This window comes from Salmo trutta, chromosome 13 (genome assembly GCF_901001165.1).
Source record: "Salmo trutta chromosome 13, fSalTru1.1, whole genome shotgun sequence".
NCBI lineage: Eukaryota > Metazoa > Chordata > Actinopteri > Salmoniformes > Salmonidae > Salmo > Salmo trutta.
This window is the reverse complement of record NC_042969.1, coordinates 36,189,769-36,210,949: the sequence shown is the minus strand read 5'-3', so window position 1 is coordinate 36,210,949 and position 21,181 is coordinate 36,189,769. Positions and strand designations below refer to the sequence as shown.

Below are 21,181 nucleotides of genomic sequence, written 5' to 3'. Positions count from 1 at the left end.
CATTATTATCATCATTATGATTATCATTATTATTATTATAATCGTCATTATCACCATCATTATTACCACTATTATCATTATCGTCATCATTATCATCATCATTATTATCAATATTATCATCATTATCATTATAATCATCATTGTCACCATCATTATTACCACTATTATCATTATCACCATCATTATCATCATTATGATTATCATTATTATCATTATAATCGTCATTATCACCATCATTATTACCACTATTATCATTATCACATCACTATTATCATCATTATTACCACTATTATCATTATCACCATCATCATTAGCATCATTATCATCATCATCATGATTGCTCTTCAGGTGGATGAGTGCCCTCTCATGGTAGGATGTCTCCTGAAAACTATTGTTCATACTTTCTGTAACATTTCAGGTGGCCACCAGTGGTTGTGGCAATGCAAAGCTGAAATAAAACCTTAAAACACATCTAAAATCATAGTACAACAATTTAGGCTATTTTACAAAATATATAATATGCCTAATCTGTTGTAGCCTAAATCATTGTCCTTATATACAGTAACTCATTAGTGGGCAGAGTGATGCGTTTAGATATGCAAAATGAATAAAATGTGATTATAAAGTGATTACAAATGCTTTTCTAGGGTTATTACAACTTTATTACAGGTTGTTGGATAAATTGCAGCGCTTTTTCAGCTACCCTCACCAGCAGACAATTACACCAAATAAACACAGATGGAACGGAAAGAAATCTCCTCTAGTCTACATCATAAATCATGACACCTGATCTTGTTGTTCATCTGTCAGTCTGACTGAATACGCGCCATGTTGTCTAGGACTACCGCACCTGAAATCGGGATATCGGTAACATGACGCCTCTATCTATTTACCGTGCTCCACCACTGTGATGATGATAGGGGGTGAGAGCGCCAGGGGACATTAGTACGACGGAGGTGCACCTGCTGAAAGTAAGTGCCAGTATCAACAGGACTCCGGACAAAAGTCCTCGTCAATTAGTCATAGCTCCACCATCAAATTCGCTTCTACTTGTTATTGGGACTTCAACTTAATTTCCCCTGGAATGCACTTTGTGCTGACATCTACCACCACCATCAAACTCAGCATTGCAGTGGGAGCTAACAGAGATAAAGGAAGAAGGGGATTTACCACCCTCTGTCTGTCGTCAGTCTCCTACTGATATATTTGAACCACATCACAAGTAGGGTACAGGAAGATGCCCGTTCAGATTCCAGACGATACAGACTTTAGCTCTTTCAAGGAACAATGTGAAAACCACGAAGGATGGACAGCGCGCTACAACAAGGGAAGCGTGACGGTGTGGTGCAGGGATGAAGAGTGTAAAACTATCCAGAAACTAAAGGCAAGTATATCGCTACTACAGCATCCTTCTGATAGGTCTGGTGCTGTGCTTAAAGGGAATGCACTGCACTGCTGAGAGGAGAGAAGACTGGAAGTGTGGGACTTGGGATTTCCAAGAGAAACCCGACTACTGTAGCGCCTCTTAATAAGATACAAAAATATGATAATAACAGAACAGGTTCCAATCTAATGTGTGGAATCATAATGATACTTTTCCTAATGTTTAAATCAATATAACCATTAATTAATACTGTATACAGCCTTATTCATGATATTGTGTCCAGAGTAGACTAGAGTAGCTAGACTTAAGATGTAGGTTTACCTTTGTGAATACCATGGCATTCAGTAATGATTAGGTAGGTCATTAAGGAAACCAGGGTTTAGGCTTTGTAGTGCACTGGTGACTGTTAACATAGTCAACCATGAGTTATAAGAACATGTGCTGGTCTCTTAACCATATTAGTGGCACATAATAGTCTACAGTAGACTTAGACACCCCTGGAGCATTCCATTACCCATACTGCTGTGGTTCTCTTCTGTCCTCCCCCCTTAGACACCCCTGGAGCATTACATTACCCACACTGCTTTGGTTCTCTTCTGTCCTCCCCCTCGGAGACCCCTGGAGCATTACATTACCCATACTGCTGTGTTTCTCTTCTGTCCTCCCCCTCGGAGACCCCTGGAGCATTCCATTACCCATACTGCTGTGTTTCTCTTCTGTCCTCCCCCTCAGACACCCCTGGAGCATTACATTACCCATACTGCTGTGTTTCTCTTCTGTCCTCCCCCTCAGAGACCCCTGGAGCATTCCATTACCCATACTGCTGTGGTTCTCTTCTGTCCTCCCCCCTTAGACACCCCTGGAGCATTCCATTACCCATATTGCTGTGTTTCTCTTCTGTCCTCCCCCTCAGAGACCCCTGGAGCATTCCATTACCCATACTGCTGTGTTTCTCTTCTGTCCTCCCCCTCAGAGACCCCTGGAGCATTACATTACCCATACTGCTGTGTTTCTCTTCTGTCCTCCCCCTCAGAGACCCCTGGAGCATTCCATTACCCATACTGCTGTGTTTCTCTTCTGTCCTACCCCTCAGAGACCCCTGGAGCATTCCATTACCCACACTGCTGTGGTTCTCTTCTGTCCTCCCCCTCAGAGACCCCTGGAGCATTACATTACCCATACTGCTGTGGTTCTCTTCTGTCCTCCCCCCTTAGACACCCCTGGAGCATTCTATTACCCATACTGCTGTGGTTCTCTTCTGTCCTCCCCCTCAGAGACCCCTGGAGCATTACATTACCCATACTGCTGTGTTTCTCTTCTGTCCTCCCCCTCAGAGACCCCTGGAGCATTACATTACCCATACTGCTGTGTTTCTCTTCTGTCCTCCCCCTCAGAGACCCCTGGAGCATTCCATTACCCATACTGCTGTGTTTCTCTTCTGTCCTCCCCCTCAGAGACCCCTGGAGCATTCCATTACCCATACTGCTGTGGTTCTCTTCTGTCCTCCCCCCTTAGACACCCCTGGAGCATTCCATTACCCATACTGCTGTGTTTCTCTTCTGTCCTCCCCCTCAGAGACCCCTGGAGCATTCCATTACCCATACTGCTGTGTTTCTCTTCTGTCCTCCCCCTTTAGAGACCCCTGGAGCATTACATTACCCATACTGCTGTGGTTCTCTTCTGTCCTCCCCCTCAGAGACCCCTGGAACATTACATTACCCATACTGCTGTGGTTCTCTTCTGTCCTCCCCCTTTAGACACCCCTGGAGCATTACATTACCCATACTGCTGTGGTTCTCTTCTGTCCTCCCCCTCAGAGACCCCTGGAGCATTCCATTACCCATACTGCTGTGGTTCTCTTCTGTCCTCCCCCTCAGAGACCCCTGGAGCATTCCATTACCCATACTGCTGTGGTTCTCTTCTGTCCTCCCCCTCAGAGACCCCTGGAGCATTACATTACCCATACTGCTGTGTTTCTCTTCTGTCCTCCCCCCTTAGACACCCCTGGAGCATTACATTACCCATACTTCTGTGGTTCTCTTCTGTCATCCTCCTCAGAGACCCCTGGAGCATTACATTACCCATACTGCTGTGTTTCTCTTCTGTCCTCCCCCCTTAGACACCCCTGGAGCATTACATTACCCATACTGCAGTGTCTGCTCTCATAATCTCTCTCCTCTCCTATACTGTAACACTCACTAGATAAATAACTGCAGTGGTTTCTCATCTTGCAGCAAATGCTTGTTGATACGAGAGCAGTTTATTCACTCTGAGTTTCATGTCTCATTGGGTGTTTAGTGAATAGGGTTATGATGATATAATGATGAGAGAGAGAGAGAGAGAGAGAGAGAGAGAGAGAGAGAGAGAATCCTAAGTTATTAGCAGGAGACCTTCCTCTCATTTATGATCGTTTAGGACAGCAACATTATGCAGTGAAATGTTGCTCTCCTTTAGAATTTACCAAGAATTCAGAGGTTTCCCAAAACATAGCCTACTCATGTCCTAAAATCCTCATCAGTTCCAGAGGATGAATTCATATTTCATGGAAGGTTTGTGATTCCATCATTGGATAGGAATTCAGGTGGCTCCTAATTCTGCACTAGAGTATAGCAGGGTAGCAGTATAGCAGGGTAGCAGTATAGCAGTATAGCGGTATAGTAGCAGAGCATGGTAGTAGTATAGCGGTATAGTAGCAGAGCATGGTAGTAGTATAGTATTATAGCAGTATGGTATAGTAGTATAGCAGGATAGTTGTATAGCAGGATAGTTGTATAGCAGGATAGTAGTATAGCAGTATAGTAGTATAGCTGGATAGTTGTATAGCAGGATAGTTGTGTAGTTGTATAGCAGTATAGTATTATAGCAGGGCGGTGGTATAGTATAGCGGGGTAGTAGTATAGTAGCATAGTATAGCAGTATAGTAGGGTAGTAGTATAGTAGTGTAATATTGTACAGTAGTATAGCGTATAGTAGTATAGCAGGGTAATAGTATAGTATAGTAGTATAGCAGTACAGTAGTATAGCAGTATAGCAGGGTAGCCGTATAGTAGTATTGTGGTATTACAGTATAGAATAGCAGTATAGTAGTATAGTATAGCAGTATATTAAAGCGGTATTGTAGTATAGCAGTATAGCGGCACAGTATATTAGTATAGCAGTGTAGTATCAAATCAAATTAGATTTTTCACATACACATGGTTAGCAGACGTTAATGCGAGTGTAGCAAAAGGCTTGTGTGTCAAAGATGGGTATAGCTGGTCCATAGAAGTCAGGCGCAGGAGAGCAGAGATGAGTGGACCAAGCACTTTACTGAGGCAATTATTAGAACAGAACGCAACCGAGTCACAAAAACAAATGCCCAAAGAACAAGTGAGGCAGCACAAAGTACAACAACCAAGTACAAAGTACCGGCTGCCACAAAGCACGGGTACAAAACAAAACCCGGCGCAAACCAGCCGGAAGCGTGCCAACCGTGACAATAAACAATACCCCACACAGACATGGAGGGAACAGAGGGCTAAATACACATAGTAATTATGAGGAGATGTAAACCAGGTGTGCAGGAAAACAAGACAAAACAAATGGAAAATGAAAGGTGGAGCGGCGATGGCTAGAAGACCGGTGACGTCGACCGCCGAACGCCGCCCAAACAAGGAGAGGGACCGACTTTGGCGGAAGTCGTGACAGTACCCACCCCCCTTGATGCGCGGCTCCAGCAGCGCACCGACACCGGCCTTGGGGACGACCCGGAGGACGAGGTATAGGGAAATCCGGATGGAGACGGTGGAACTCCCGTAGCATTGAAGGGTCCAATACGTCCTCCACCGGGACCCAGCATCTCTCCTCCGGACCGTATCCCTCCCAGTCCACGAGGTACTGAAGGCCCCTCGCCCGAAGCCTCGAATCCAGTATGGAGCGAACGGAGTATGCCGGGACCCCCTCGATGTCCAGAGGGGGCGGAGGAACCTCCCGCACCTCAGACTCCTGGAGCGGGCCAGCCACCACCGGCCTGAGGAGAGACACATGGAATGAGGGGTTAATACGGTAATCGGGGGGAAGCTGTAACCTGTAACTCACCTCGTTCAGTCTCCTCAGGACTTTAAATGGCCCCACAAACCGCGGTCCCAGCTTCTGGCAGGGCAGGCGGAGGGGCAGGTTTCGGGTCGAGAGCCAGACCCGGTCCCCCGGTGTGAACACCGGTGCCTCACTGCGGTGACGGTCTGTGCTGGCTTTCTGGCACAGCACGGCCCGCTGGAGGTGAACATGGGCGGCGTCCAATGTCTCCTCCGCGCGCCTGAACAAGTCGTCCACCGCAGGAGCCTAAGGTCTGACTCTGATGCCAAGGAGCCAGAACCGGCTGATACCCCAGTACGCACTGGAAGGGGGAGAGGTTAGTGGAGGAGTGGCGAAGCGAGTTCTGAGCCATCTCAGGCCCAGGGCACAAACGCCGCCCACTCCCCCGGCCGGTCCTGGCAATAAGACCGCAGAAACCTACCCACATCCTGGTTCACTCTCTCCACCTGCCCGTTACTCTCGGGTGAAAACCCGAGGTAAGGCTGATCGACACCCCCAGACGTTCCATGAACGCCCTCCAGACCCTCAAAGTGAACTGGGAACCCCGATCAGACACTATATCCTCAGGCACCCCGTAGTGCCAGAAGACGTACGTAAACAAGGCCTCCGCAGTCTGTAGGGCCGTAGGGAGACCGGGCAGAGGAAGGAGACGGCAGGACTTAGAGAAACGATCCACAACAACCAGGATCGTGGTGTTTCCCTGTGATGGGGGGAGATCGGTAAGGAAATCGATCGACAGGTGCGACCATGGCCGTTGTGGAACGGGTAAGGGGTGTAGCTTACCTCTGGGCAGGTGCCTAGGAGCCTTACACTGGGCGCACACCGAGCAGGAGGAAACATAAACCCTCACGTCCTTAGCCAAAGTGGGCCACCAGTATTTCCCACTCAGACAGCACAACGTCCGACCGATGCCTGGATGACCAGAGGAGGGTGACGTGTGGGCCCAATAGATCAGCCGGTCACGGACAGCAGACGGAACGTAGAGACACCCAGCGGGACACTGTAGGGGAGCGGGCTCTGCACGTAGCACCTGCTCAATGTCTGTGTCCAGCTCCCGTATGGGAGTGGGATTCATGGGCCGCTCCTCTGTGTCATACAGCTGGGACAGTGCGTCTCCCTTCACATTCAGGGAGCCTGGTCTGTAAGAAAGGGTGAAAACAAAACGGATGAAAAACATGGCCCACCTTGCCTGGCGAGGATTCAGTCTCCTCGCTGCCCGGATGTACTCCAGATTGCGGTGGCCAGTCCAGATGAAAAAAGGGTGTTTAGCCCCCTCAAACCAATGTCTCCACACCTTCAAAGCCTTGACGACAGCCAACAGCTCCCGGTCCCCCACGTCATAGTTCCGCTCCGCCGGGCTGAGCTTCCTCGAGAAGAAGGCACAGGGGCGGCGCTTCGGTGGCGTACCCGAGCGGTGAGAGAGCACGGCGCCTATCCCAGCCTCGGACGCGTCCACCTCCACTGTGAACGCCAAAGACGGATCCGGATGGGCCAGCACGGGAGCCGAGGTAAACAGAGCCCTCAGGTGACCAAAAGCGCTGTCCACCTCAGCTGACCACTGCAAACGTACCGGGCCCCCCTTCAGCAGTGAGGTAATGGGAGCCGCTACCTGACCAAAACCCAGGATAAACCTCTGGTAGTAATTGGCAAACCCTAGAAACCGCTGCACCTCCTTTACCGTGGTGGGAGTCAGCCAATTACGCACGGCTGCAATGTGGTCACTCTCCATCTCCACCCCTGAGGTGGAAATGCGATACCCTAGGAAGGAGATGGACTGCTGGAAGAACAGACATTTCTCAGCCTTGATGTACAGGTCACGCTCCAACAGTCGACCAAGCACCCTGCGCACCAGGGACACATGCTCAGCGCGTGCAGCGGAGTATATCAAAATGTCATCAATATACACCACTACACCCTGCCCGTGCAGGTCCCTGAAAATCTCGTCTTCAAAGGCTTGGAAGACTGATAGAGCATTCATCAACCCGTACCGCATGACGAGGTACTCATACTGCCCTGAAGTAATACTGAACGCCGTCTTCCACACGTCTTCCTCCTGGATATGCACCAGGTTGTAAGCACTCCTGAGATCTAGTTTGGTGAAGAAGCGCGCCCCGTGCATTGACTCAATCGCTGTGGCTGTGAGAGGTAGCGGGTAACTGTACTTCACAGTGATCTGGTTTAGGGATCGATAGTCAATACACGGGCGCAGTCCTCCCTCCTTCTTCACAAAAAATAAACTCGAGGCGGGTGAAGTAGAGGACCGAATGTACCCCTGACGCAGGGATTCGGAAACATATGTTTCCATAGCCGCCGTCTCCGCCTGTGTCAGGGGATACACGTGACTCCTGGGAAGTGCGGCGTCTACCAGGAGATTTATTGCACAATCCCCCTGTTGATGGGGTGGTAATTGAGTCGCCTTCTTTTTGGAGAAGGCGAGAGCCAAATCGGCATATTCGGGGGGAATGTGCAACGGAAACCCCTAAACACCTCCCCGAGCACTCTCGCGACCACCCCGTGAGAGCCCTCCGTTGCCATGAAACAGTGGGGTCATGACAGGCTAACCAGGGTAGGCCCAGCACCACGGGAAACGCAGGAGTGTCAATGAGAAAGAGACTGATTCTCTCCTTGTGACCCCCCTGCGTCACCATGCCCAGGGGAGCGGTGGCCTCCCTAATCAACCCTGACCCTAATGGTCGACTGTCTAAGGCGTGAACTGGGAAAAGCACAGCCACTGGAACAATGGGGATCCCTAAACTGTGTGCGAATGCTCTGTCTATAAAATTCCCAGCCGCGCCTGAATCGATGAGCGCCTTATGCTGGGAATGCGGGGAAAACATGCAAAAACAGGTGTGGGTGAGAATGGTGCCGACTCACCTGGGGTGACGCTAGAGTGCCCTGCCTGCTGCCTCGACCCCCAGAGGAACCAACTCGACACCGACCGGCAGTGTGACCTCTGTGGCCACAGATGGTGCACACGAAGGCCCCTCCTCCAGCCTCCCTAAGCGCAGCACCTCCCAGCTCCATAGGTATCAGAGCGGTGGTCTGGAGCCCGATCTGGACGTCCGCGGGTGGCCAGCAGGTTATCCAGCCGGATGGACAGGTCCACCAGCTGGTCAAATGTGAGGGTGGTGTCCTTGCAGGCCAACTCCCGACGGACATCCTCGCGCAAACTGCAACGATAGTGGTCGGTCAGGGCCCTGTTGTTCCATCCCGCTCCGGCGGCCAGGGTCAATGCAGTATAGCAGTATAGTAGTATAGCAGGGTAGAAGTATAGTAGTATAGCAGGTTAGCTGGATAGTAGTATAGCAGGGTAGTAGTTTAGTAGTATAGCAGTATAGTAGTATAGCAGGGTAGAAGTATAGTAGTATCGCAGGGTAGTAGTATAGCGGGGTAGCAGTATAGTAGTATAGCAGGGTAGAGGTATAGCAGGGCAGAAGTATAGTAGTACAGCGGGGTAGCAGTACAGCAGGGTAGTAGTATAGCAGGGTAGAGGTATAGCAGTGTAGCTGGGTAGTAGTATAGCAGTATAGTAGTATAGCAGGGTAGCAGTATAGTAGTATAGCAGGATAGTAGTATAGCAGGGTAGTAGTATAGCAGGGTAGAATTATTGTAGTAAAGCAGGGTAGCAGTATAGTAGTATAGCAGGGTAGTAGTATAGTAGTATAGCAGGGTAGAAGTATAGCAGGGTAGCAGTATAGTAGTATAGCAGGGTAGTAGTATAGTAGTATAGCAGGGTAAAAGTATAGTGGTATAGCAGTATAGTAGTGTTGCAGGGTAGAAGTATAGTAGTATAGCAGGGTAGAGATATAGTAGTATAGCAGGGTAGCAGTATAGTAGTATAGCAGGGTGGTAGTATAGCAGGGTAGTAGTATAGTAGTATAGCAGGGTAGAAGTATAGTAGTATAGCAGGGTAGAGGTATAGTGGTATAGCAGTATAGTAGTGTAGCAGGGTATGAGTATAGTAGTATAGCAGGGTAGAAGTATAGTAGTATAGCAGGGTAGTAAAATAGCAGGGTAGTAGTATAGCAGTATAGTAGTATAGCAGCATAGCCTATGTAGATGCATACTGTAATAAAGTAGGGTCCAAACAAGTCATTCAGAAACAGAACCCTCAACACACTAGACGACATTACGGCCCACTTGTCTGTGAAGACTTGGTGATCTGACCATGCCTCTGTAGAAGCCAGCTATGCTGTAGTCCTAGGTAAGACTAAATGTATTTATAAAGCCCTTTTTACATCAGCAGATGTCACAAAGTGCTGTACAGAAACCCAGCCTAAAACCCCAAACAGCAAGCAATGCAGATGTAGAAGCACGGTGGCTAGGAAAAACTCCTTAGAAAGGCAGGAACCTAGGAAGAAACCTAGAGAGGAACCAGGCACTAAGGGGTGGCCAGTCCTCTTCTGGCTTTGCCGGGTGGAGATTATAAGGGACCTGGCCATTAAGGCCAGATTGTTGAGGGTACAACAGGTCAGTATGTCAGAAGTAAATGTCAGTTGGCTTTTCATAGTCGAGGACTCAGAGGTCAAGACAGCAGGTGTGTGTGTGTGTGTGTGTGTGTGTGTGTGTGTGTGTGTGTGTGTGTGTGTGTGTGTGTGTGTGTGTGTGTGAGAGAGAGAGAAGGTTCGGGACAAGGTCGCATATCCGGTGAATAGGTCAGGGTTCCACCCAGACCAGGTGGACTGGGGACAGCCAGGAGTCATCAGGCCAGGTAGTCCTGCGGTATTGTCTTGGGCTCAGGTCCTCCAGGAGCGGAGGGAGAGAGAGAATTAGAGAGAGCATAGTTAAATTCACACAGGACACCAGATAAGACAGGAGAATTATACCAGATATAACAGACTGACCCTAGACCCCAGCACATAGACTATTGCAGCATAGATACTGGAGGCTGCGACAGTGAGGGTCGGGGGACACTGTGGCCCCATCCGACGATACCCCGGATAGGGCTAACCAGGCAGGATATAACCTCACCCACTTTGCCAAAGCACAGCACCCACAAAACTAGAGGGATATCAACAGACCACCGACTTACTACCCTGAGACAAGGCTGAGTATAGCCCATGAAGATCTCCTCCACAGCACAAGTCCGAGGGAGCACAAAACCGGACAGGAAGGTCACGTCAGTGACTCAACCCACTCAAGTGACGCACCCCTCCTAGGGACGGCATGGAAGAGCACCAGTAAGCCAGTGACTCAGCCCCTGTAATAGGGTCAGAGGCAGAAAATCCCAGTGGAGAGACGGGAGCCGGCCAGGCAGAGACAGCGCCTTGCCATTCACCTTCGCACCCCTGTGCCAGACTACACTCAATCATAGGACCTACTGAAGAGATGAGTCTTCAGTAAAGACCATTCCATAAAAATTGAGTTCTGTAGCAGAAATCCCTGCCTCCTACTGTTTACTTAGAAATTCTAGGGACAATAAGGTGTCCTGCGTCTTGTGATTGTAGCGTATGTGTAGGTATGTACGGCAGGACCAAATTGGAGAGATAAGTAGGAGCAAGTCAATTTTAATGTGTTGTAGGTTAGCAGTGAAACCTTGAAATCAGCCCTTGCCTTAACAGGAAGCCAGTGTAGAGAGGGTAGCACTGGAGTAATATGATCAAATGTTTGGGTTCTAGTCAAGATAGTAGATGGTCTGACCATGCCTCTGTAGACCTCTGGTTTCTCTCTGTCAGAAAGGAAAGGCAGTCTGGGTCTCTGAGGTGACGTCCACCCAGGAGACATCCTGAAAAATTAACAGTGGAAAACTGTGGTAATGGCTAGCAGCTAGTAATGAGGAAACCTGATTCCCCCCTGCTGCCAGGCCAAGAGGGTAACAGCCCTTACTGAAGGAACTCCAGCTGACCCCGTTGGGAACCCAGATGGGGTAAATAAAGAGGGGAAATTAAGAAACGTTAGGAATGATGGATTGTTTAGAAGGATAAATGAGAAAATCATTTTCGACACCCAGCACAAACGTCAACATAACAGGAGATGATGGCTAGATAGACCTCTCTTTATAATGCATGAATCTTTCCGGGGCAGTGATGAACTTCTTGGCTCCTGAATAATAGAACATACGCGTCGAGGTATTGACGACATTCCATTCAGAGGGACATAACCTAACCTAAGGAGCCAACCCAGGCAGTGGAAATGAGGAGTGACTAAGCCTTCTGTTGAAGCCAGGCCTGGACGGGGGTTGGACAGGGGGATGTGATGGTGAATTATTAACTCAACGTCAGCTATCTACTGATTGAGTTACATGGAGCCGTTTGGTATGTTGACCCGACGCACAATATCTGATCGTGTTGCACCTGGCATGCTATATACAGCACTGTAGTCCCTGCACACTGGTCAACTAAAGTTATCCTGTAATATTTAGAATGGAAGGAAGTGGAATGCTTATTCTGGGCTAGGACTAACCCTTCTTTACATTATTCCTATCCTGAATTACACCCCTATGACAATGGGTCAAATTGAATTGAATGCTTCATCTCTTTGTCCTGTAGTTTCCACATTCATCTTGAATCCTGTCTTTTCGTAAATCTTTAGTCACAGAGTCCAATATTTGATCTGCCATTGTTGTTACAGAAGCCAAATGACCAATGTTCCCCCACTGAATATAACTAATTAGAATAAAGCTCATTGATCACAGAAGAGTCAAAATAAACACATTTACTACAGCTATGGAGAGCACCAGGAAAGTAAACTAAGTTGTGCATTATAATGCATTATACACAGCTAATAAGGTGTTATACATGTGCTTATAATGCTTGATGAAGAGGGTATCCATTGGAAGTGTTAAGGGAAAGTCCTGTTGCAGCCTCATGGTTGAATACAAACACTAAACTTCTGGCACTAAACTTCTCTCCTAGTCCTTCCTTCCTTCCTTCCTCTCCCAAACCCAAACACAAAGAAAGGCTTGGGGCCGCCAACATTTGAAGAGATCTGATCAAATAAGATAATGTACATTTGTCTTGGACATAAAAACACTCAAACCCAAACAGGAGGAAAGGCATGAAGGTCCCCAGCTATCCCATGATCCTATCCCACTCTGCTGCAGTGGCCCCAGCTATCCCACGTCACCATCCCACTCTGCTGCTGTGGCCCCCAGCTATCCCACGTCGCCATCCCACTCTGCTGCTGTGGCCCCCAGCTATCCCATGATCCTATCCACTCTGCTGCTGTGGCCCCCATCTATCCCATTATCCTATCCACTCTGCTGCTGTGGCCCCCAGCTATCCCATGATATTATCCCACTCTGCTGCTGTGGCCCCCAGCTATCCCATGATCCTATCCCACTCTGCTGCTGTGGCCCCCAGCTATCCCATGATCCTATCCCACTCTGCTGCTGTGGCCCACAGCTATCCCATGATCCTATCCCACTCTGCTGCTGTGGCCCCCAGCTATCCCATGATCCTATCCCACTCTGCTACAGTGGCCCCCAGCTATCCCATGATCCTATCCCACTCTGCTGCTGTGATGCAGGCAGAATGGTATATTCATCAGCCACTGATGCATCAGAGATATGGGGGAAATCCATTTATTTGTTTGTTTACATTGTAATATAATACACTATGCTTGGCTTGTAGCTAGGTCTACTGTAAACAGTTTAACATGATGTACACTACACTGGATGGAGGTTAACATGATGTACACTACACTGGATAGAGGTTAACATGATGTACACTACACTGGATGGAGGTTAACATGATGTACACTACACTGGATAGAGTTTAATATGATGTACACTACACTGGATAGAGTTTAACATGATGTACACTACACTGGATGGAGGTTAACATGATGTACACTACACTGGATGGAGGTTAACATGATGTACACTACACTGGATGGAGTTTAACATGATGTACACTACACTGGATGGAGGTTAACATGATGTACACTACACTGGATAGAGTTTAACATGATGTACACTACACTGGATGGAGGTTAACATGATGTACACTACACTGGATAGAGGTTAACATGATGTACACTACACTGGATGGAGGTTAATATGATGTACACTACACTGGATGGAGTTTAACATGATGTACACTACACTGGATAGAGTTTAACATGATGTACACTACACTGGATGGAGGTTAACATGATGTACACTACACTGGATGGAGGATAACATGATGTACACTACACTGGATAGAGTTTAACATGATGTACACTACACTGGATGGAGGTTAACATGATGTACACTACACTGGATGGAGGTTAACATGATGTACACTACACTGGATGGAGGTTAACATGATGTACACTACACTGGATGGAGGTTAACATGATGTACACTACACTGGATAGAGTTTAACATGATGTACACTACACTGGATGGAGGTTAACATGATGTACACTACACTGGATGGAGGTTAACATGATGTACACTACACTGGAGGGAGATTAACATGATGTACACTACACTGGATGGAGGTTAACATGATGTACACTACACTGGATGGAGGTTAACATGATGTACACTACACTGGATAGAGTTTAACATGATGTACACTACACTGGATGGAGGTTAACATGATGTACACTACACTGGATGGAGGTTAACATGATGTACACTACACTGGATAGAGATTAACATGATGTACACTACACTGGATGGAGGTTAACATGATGTACACTACACTGGATGGAGGTTAACATGATGTACACTACACTGGATAGAGTTTAACATGATGTACACTACACTGGATAGAGTTTAACATGATGTACACTACACTGGATAGAGTTTAACATGATGTACACTACACTGGATAGAGTTTAACATGATGTACACTACACTGGATGGAGTTTAATAACAGAGCGCATTAAGATGGTTGTAATCTTACGTAATATCTCCAAGGAAACACTTCATATAGTTTATTATTAATTCAACTAATATATCTCATATTGTAAATTAAATAATTTAGGTAGGTTCTGGTATATTCCGTTGGTTCCATGTGGTCACACAGATATTACAGCAATATAATATATTCAGCTTCCTCAACTTCAAATGTTGTTGTTGTTATGGTGGTGTACTGTACTGTATTCTCATCTGGTTTTCTAAACAGTGAAATGTTTTCTATAAAACATGGACTCATCTATGGGCAACATTCCAAATAACAACATGTCAACATCAATCCTTCTGGAAGAGACTGTAACAGCTTTTGTGTCAGATCTCTTGTTTCTCTTTATAAAATGCATCATTCTAAACTTAATTGATACTAAAGACAGCTTCAGAGAACGCAGTTCAGGGAAGTGGAATCAGTCACTGTTCTACCAATGTTATTCATAGCTAACCCAGTCCTATGTAACTACACAGTAATAACTGTAGTAGCAACAAAGTCGTTACGTAGTCAATTCTATGTAGTTAACGCGGTAACAGGGTTTATCGGCATAGGCTATTACGTAATTGTATTTCTCAATACATTTTTGTGTCTTACTTATTGTTTCAGATGAGGATAGTGTGCAAGGACGTGACTGCTGAGACCCTTTACGACGTCCTTCATGACACCAGCTACCGGAAGAAATGGGACAGCAACATGATCGACACCCACGATATCGGCAGGCTCACTGTCAACGCAGATGTAGGATATTACTCCTGTGAGTTAGTCTCAGATGTAGGACATTACTCCTGTGAGTTAGTCTCAGACGTAGGACATTACTCCTGTGAGTTAGTCTCAGACGTAGGACATTACTCCTGTGAGTTAGTCTCAGACGTAGGATATTACTCCTGTGAGTTAGTCTCAGATGTAGGATATTACTCCTATGAGTTAGTCTCAGACGTAGGATATTACTCCTGTGAGTTAGTCCCAGACGTAGGACATTACTCCTGTGAGTTAGTCTCAGATGTAGGATATTACTCCTGTGAGTTAGTCTCAGACGTAGGATATTACTCCTGTGAGTTAGTCTCAGACGTAGGACATTACTCCTGTGTGTTAGTATCAGACGTAGGATATTACTACTGTGAGTTAGTCTCAGACGTAGGACATTACTCCTGTGAGTTAGTCTCAGACGTAGGATATTACTCCTGTGAGTTAGTCTCAGATGTAGGACATTACTCCTGTGAGTTAGTCTCAGATGTAGGACATTACTCCTGTGAGTTAGTCTCAGATGTAGGATATTACTCCTGTGAGTTAGTCTCAGATGTAGGACATTACTCCTGTGAGTTAGTCTCAGATGTAGGACATTACTCCTGTGAGTTAGTCTCAGATGTAGGATATTACTCCTGTGAGTTAGTCTCAGATGTAGGACATTACTCCTGTGAGTTAGTCTCAGATGTAGGACATTACCCCTGTGAGTTAGTCTCAGATGTAGGATATTACTCCTGTGAGTTAGTCTCAGATGTAGGACATTACTCCTGTAAGTTAGTCTCAGATGTAGGACATTACTCCTGTGAGTTAGTCTCAGATGTAGGATATTACTCCTGTGAGTAAGTGTCACATTGTTTACGGATGATAAGCCTCCTCGTATTGAATCAGTATTCATGAGGCAGTGTGAGTCAGTGTGAGTCAATATGCCAGTCAGTGTGCTGGTCAGTGTGAGTCAATGTGCCAGTCAGTGTGAGTGTTATGCCAGTCAGTGTGAGTCAATATGCCAGTCAGTGTGAGTCAATGTGCCAGTCAGTGTGAGTCAATGTGCCAGTCAGTGTGAGTCAATATGCCAGTTAGTGTGAGTCAATGTGCCAGTCAGTGTGAGTCAATGTGCCAGTCAGTGTGAGTCAATATGCTAGTCAGTGTGAGTCAATGTGAGTCAATGTGCCAGTCAGTGTGAGTCAATGTGCCAGTCAGTTTGAAGCAATGTGAGTCAATGTTCCGGTTAGTGTGAGGCAATGTGAGGCAATTTGCCAGTCAATGTGCCGGTCAGTGTGAGTCAATGTGCCAGACCAGTGTGCCGGTCAGTGTGAGTCAATGTGCCGGTCAGTGTGCCGGTCAGTGTGAGTCAATGTGCCAGTCAGTGTGAGTCAATATGCCAGTCAATGTGAGTCAATGTGAGTCAAAACGCCAGTCAGTGTGAGTCAATACGCCAGTCAGTGTGAGTCAATGTGCCAGTCAGTGTGAGTCAATATGCTAGTCAGTGTGAGTCAATGTGAGTCAATGTGCCAGTCAGTGTGAGTCAATGTGCCAGTCAGTGTGAAGCAATGTGAGTCAATGTGCCGGTCAGTGTGAGGCAATGTGAGTCAATTTGCCAGTCAATGTGCCGGTCAGTGTGAGTCAATGTGCCGGACCAGTGTGCCGGTGAGTGTGAGTCAATGTGCCGGTCAGTGTGCCGGTCAGTGTGAGTCAATGTGCCAGTCAGTGTGAGTCAATATGCCAGTCAGTGTGAGTCAATATGCCAGTCAATGTGAGTCAAAATGCCAGTCAGTGTGAGTCAATACGCCAGTCAGTGTGAGTCAATGTGCCAGTCAGTGTGAGTCAATGTGCCAGTCAGTGTGAGGCAATATGCTAGTCAGTGTGAGTCAATGTGAGTCAATGTGCCAGTCAGTGTGAGTCAATGTGTGAGTCAATGTGCCAGTCAGTGTGAGTCAATATGCCAGTCAGTGTGAGTCAATATGCCAGTCAGTGTGAGTCAATATGCTAGTCAGTGTGAGTCAATATGCTAGTCAGTGTGAGTCAATGTGAGTCAATATGCCAGTAAGTGTGAGTCAATATGCCAGTCAGTGTGAGCCAATGTGCCAGTCAGTGTGTGTCAATGTTCTAGTCAGTGTGAGTCAATGTGCCAGTCAGTGTAAGTCAATGTGTGAGTCAATGTGCCAGTCAGTGTGAGTCAATATGAGCCAATGTGCCGGTCAGTGTGAGTCAATGTACCGGTCATTGTGAGTCAATGTGCCAGTCAGTGTGAGGCAATGTGTCAGTCAGTGTGAGTCAATGTGCCAGTCAGTCTGAGTCAATGTGAGTCAATATGCTAGTCTGTGTGAGTCAATGTGAGTCAATGTGCCAGTCAGTGTGAGTCAATGTGCCAGTCAGTGTGAGTCAATATGCTAGTCAGTGTGAGTCAGTGTGAGTCAATGTGAGTCAATGTTCCGGTTAGTGTGAGGCAATGTGAGTCAATTTGCCAGTCAATGTGCCGGTCAGTGTGAGTCAATGTGCCAGACCAGTGTGCCGGTCAGTGTGAGTCAATGTGCCGGTCAGTGTGCCGGTCAGTGTGAGTCAAGGTGCCAGTCAGTGTGAGTCAATATGCCAGTCAATGTGAGTCAATGTGAGTCAAAACGCCAGTCAGTGTGAGTCAATACGCCAGTCAGTGTGAGTCAATGTGCCAGTCAGTGTGAGTCAATATGCTAGTCAGTGTGAGTCAATGTGAGTCAATGTGCCAGTCAGTGTGAGTCAATGTGCCAGTCAGTGTGAAGCAATGTGAGTCAATTTGCCAGTCAATGTGCCGGTCAGTGTGAGTCAATGTTCCGGTCAGTGTGCCGGTCAGTGTGAGTCAATGTGCCAGTCAGTGTGAGTCAATATGCCAGTCAGTGTGAGTCAATATGCCAGTCAATGTGAGTCAAAATGCCAGTCAGTGTGAGTCAATGTGCCAGTCAGTGTGAGTCAATGTGCCAGTCAGTGTGAGGCAATATGCTAGTCAGTGTGAGTCAATGTGAGTCAATGTGCTGGTCAGTGTGAGTCAATGTGCCAGTCAGTGTGAGTGTTATGCCAGTCAGTGTGAGTCAATATGCCAGTCAGTGTGAGTCAATGTGCCAGTCAGTGTGAGTCAATGTGCCAGTCAGTGTGAGTCAATATGCCAGTTAGTGTGAGTCAATATGCTAGTCAGTGTGAGTCAATGTGAGTCAATGTGCCAGTCAGTGTGAGTCAATGTGCCAGTCAGTTTGAAGCAATGTGAGTCAATGTTCCGGTTAGTGTGAGGCAATGTGAGTCAATTTGCCAGTCAATGTGCCGGTCAGTGTGAGTCAATGTGCCGGACCAGTGTGCAGGTCAGTGTGAGTCAATGTGCCGGTCAGTGTGCCGGTCAGTGTGAGTCAATGTGCCAGTCAGTGTGAGTCAATATGCCAGTCAATGTGAGTCAATGTGAGTCAAAACGCCAGTCAGTGTGAGTCAATACGCCAGTCAGTGTGAGTCAATGTGCCAGTCAGTGTGAGTCAACATGCTAGTCAGTGTGAGTCAATGTGAGTCAAAATGCCAGTCAGTGTGAGTCAATACGCCAGTCAGTGTGAGTCAATGTGCCAGTCAGTGTGAGTCAATGTGCCAGTCAGTGTGAGTCAATGTGCCAGTCAGTGTGAGGCAATATGCTAGTCAGTGTGAGTCAATGTGAGTCAATGTGCCAGTCAGTGTGAGTCAATGTGTGAGTCAATGTGCCAGTCAGTGTGCTGGTCAGTGTGAGTCAATGTGCCAGTCAGTGTGAGTGTTATGCCAGTCAGTGTGAGTCAATATGCCAGTCAGTGTGAGTCAATGTGCCAGTCAGTGTGAGTCAATGTGCCAGTCAGTGTGAGTCAATATGCCAGTTATTGTGAGTCAATGTGCCAGTCAGTGTGAGTCAATGTGCCAGTCAGTGTGAGTCAATATGCTAGTCAGTGTGAGTAATGTGAGTGAATGTGCCAGTCAGTGTGAGTCAATGTGCCAGTCAGTTTGAAGCAATGTGAGTCAATGTTCCGGTTAGTGTGAGGCAATGTGAGTCAATTTGCCAGTCAATGTGCCAGTCAGTGTGAGTCAATGTGCCAGTCAGTGTGAAGCAATGTGAGTCAATGTGCCGGTCAGTGTGAGGCAATGTGAGTCAATTTGCCAGTCAATGTGCCGGTCAGTGTGAGTCAATGTGCCGGACCAGTGTGCCGGTGAGTGTGAGTCAATGTGCCGGTCAGTGTGCCGGTCAGTGTGAGTCAATGTGCCAGTCAGTGTGAGTCAATATGCCAGTCAGTGTGAGTCAATATGCCAGTCAATGTGAGTCAAAATGCCAGTCAGTGTGAGTCAATACGCCAGTCAGTGTGAGTCAATGTGCCAGTCAGTGTGAGTCAATGTGCCAGTCAGTGTGAGGCAATATGCTAGTCAGTGTGAGTCAATGTGAGTCAATGTGCCAGTCAGTGTGAGTCAATGTGTGAGTCAATGTGCCAATCAGTGTGAGTCAATATGCCAGTCAGTGTGAGTCAATATGCCAGTCAGTGTGAGTCAATATGCTAGTCAGTGTGAGTCAATATGCTAGTCAGTGTGAGTCAATGTGAGTCAATATGCCAGTAAGTGTGAGTCAATATGCCAGTCAGTGTGAGCCAATGTGCCAGTCAGTGTGTGTCAATGTTCTAGTCAGTGTGAGTCAATGTGCCAGTCAGTGTAAGTCAATGTGTGAGTCAATGTGCCAGTCAGTGTGAGTCAATATGAGTCAATGTGCCGGTCAGTGTGAGTCAATGTACCGGTCATTGTGAGTCAATGTGCCAGTCAGTGTGAGGCAATGTGTCAGTCAGTGTGAGTCAATGTGCCAGTCAGTCTGAGTCAATGTGAGTCAATATGCTAGTCTGTGTGAGTCAATGTGAGTCAATGTGCCAGTCAGTGTGAGTCAATGTGCCAGTCAGTGTGAGTCAATATGCTAGTCAGTGTGAGTCAGTGTGAGTCAATGTGAGTCAATGTTCCGGTTAGTGTGAGGCAATGTGAGTCAATTTGCCAGTCAATGTGCCGGTCAGTGTGAGTCAATGTGCCAGACCAGTGTGCCGGTCAGTGTGAGTCAATGTGCCGGTCAGTGTGCCGGTCAGTGTGAGTCAATGTGCCAGTCAGTGTGAGTCAATATGAGTCAATGTGCCGGTCAGTGTGAGTCAATGTACCGGTCATTGTGAGTCAATGTGCCAGTCAGTGTGAGGCAATGTGTCAGTCAGTGTGAGTCAATGTGCCAGTCAGTCTGAGTCAATGTGAGTCAATATGCTAGTCTGTGTGAGTCAATGTGAGTCAATGTGCCAGTCAGTGTGAGTCAATGTGCCAGTCAGTGTGAGTCAATATGCTAGTCAGTGTGAGTCAGTGTGCCGGACCAGTGTGCCGGTGAGTGTGAGTCAATGTGCCGGTCAGTGTGCCGGTCAGTGTGAGTCAATGTGCCAGTCAGTGTGAGTCAATATGCCAGTCAGTGTGAGTCAATATGCCAGTCAATGTGAGTCAAAATGCCAGTCAGTGTGAGTCAATACGCCAGTCAGTGTGAGTCAATGTGCCAGTCAGTGTGAGTCAATGTGCCAGTCAGTGTGAGGCAATATGCTAGTCAGTGTGAGTCAATGTGAGTCAATGTGCCAGTCAGTGTGAGTCAATGTGTGAGTCAATGTGCCAGTCAGTGTGAGTCAATATGCCAGTCAGTGTGAGTCAATATGCCAGTCAGTGTGAGTCAATATGCTAGTCAGTGTGAGTCAATATGCTAGTCAGTGTGAGTCAATGTGAGTCAATATGCCAGTAAGTGTGAGTCAATATGCCAGTCAGTGTGAGCCAATGTGCCAGTCAGTGTGTGTCAATGTTCTAGTCAGTGTGAGTCAATGTGCCAGTCAGTGTAAGTCAATGTGTGAGTCAATGTGCCAGTCAGTGTGAGTCAATATGAGTCAATGTGCCGGTCAGTGTGAGTCAATGTACCGGTCATTGTGAGTCAATGTGCCAGTCAGTGTGAGGCAATGTGTCAGTCAGTGTGAGTCAATGTGCCAGTCAGTCTGAGTCAATGTGAGTCAATATGCTAGTCTGTGTGAGTCAATGTGAGTCAATGTGCCAGTCAGTGTGAGTCAATGTGCCAGTCAGTGTGAGTCAATATGCTAGTCAGTGTGAGTCAGTGTGAGTCAATGTGAGT

General features: G+C 47.2%; 1 protein-coding gene across 1 annotated transcript in view; it reads left to right on the top strand.

The window, feature by feature from the left end:
• Positions 1-905: 905 nt before the first annotated feature.
• The window catches only part of LOC115205734 (START domain-containing protein 10), a 35,396-nt gene continuing 15,120 nt past the window's right edge, over positions 906-21,181 (top strand). The window contains exons 1-2 of the mRNA XM_029772004.1: positions 906-1,384; positions 14,902-15,049. Coding sequence (XP_029627864.1) covers positions 1,238-1,384; positions 14,902-15,049 — 295 coding nt within the window. The 5' untranslated portion in view covers positions 906-1,237. The remainder of the gene's footprint in view (positions 1,385-14,901; positions 15,050-21,181) is intronic.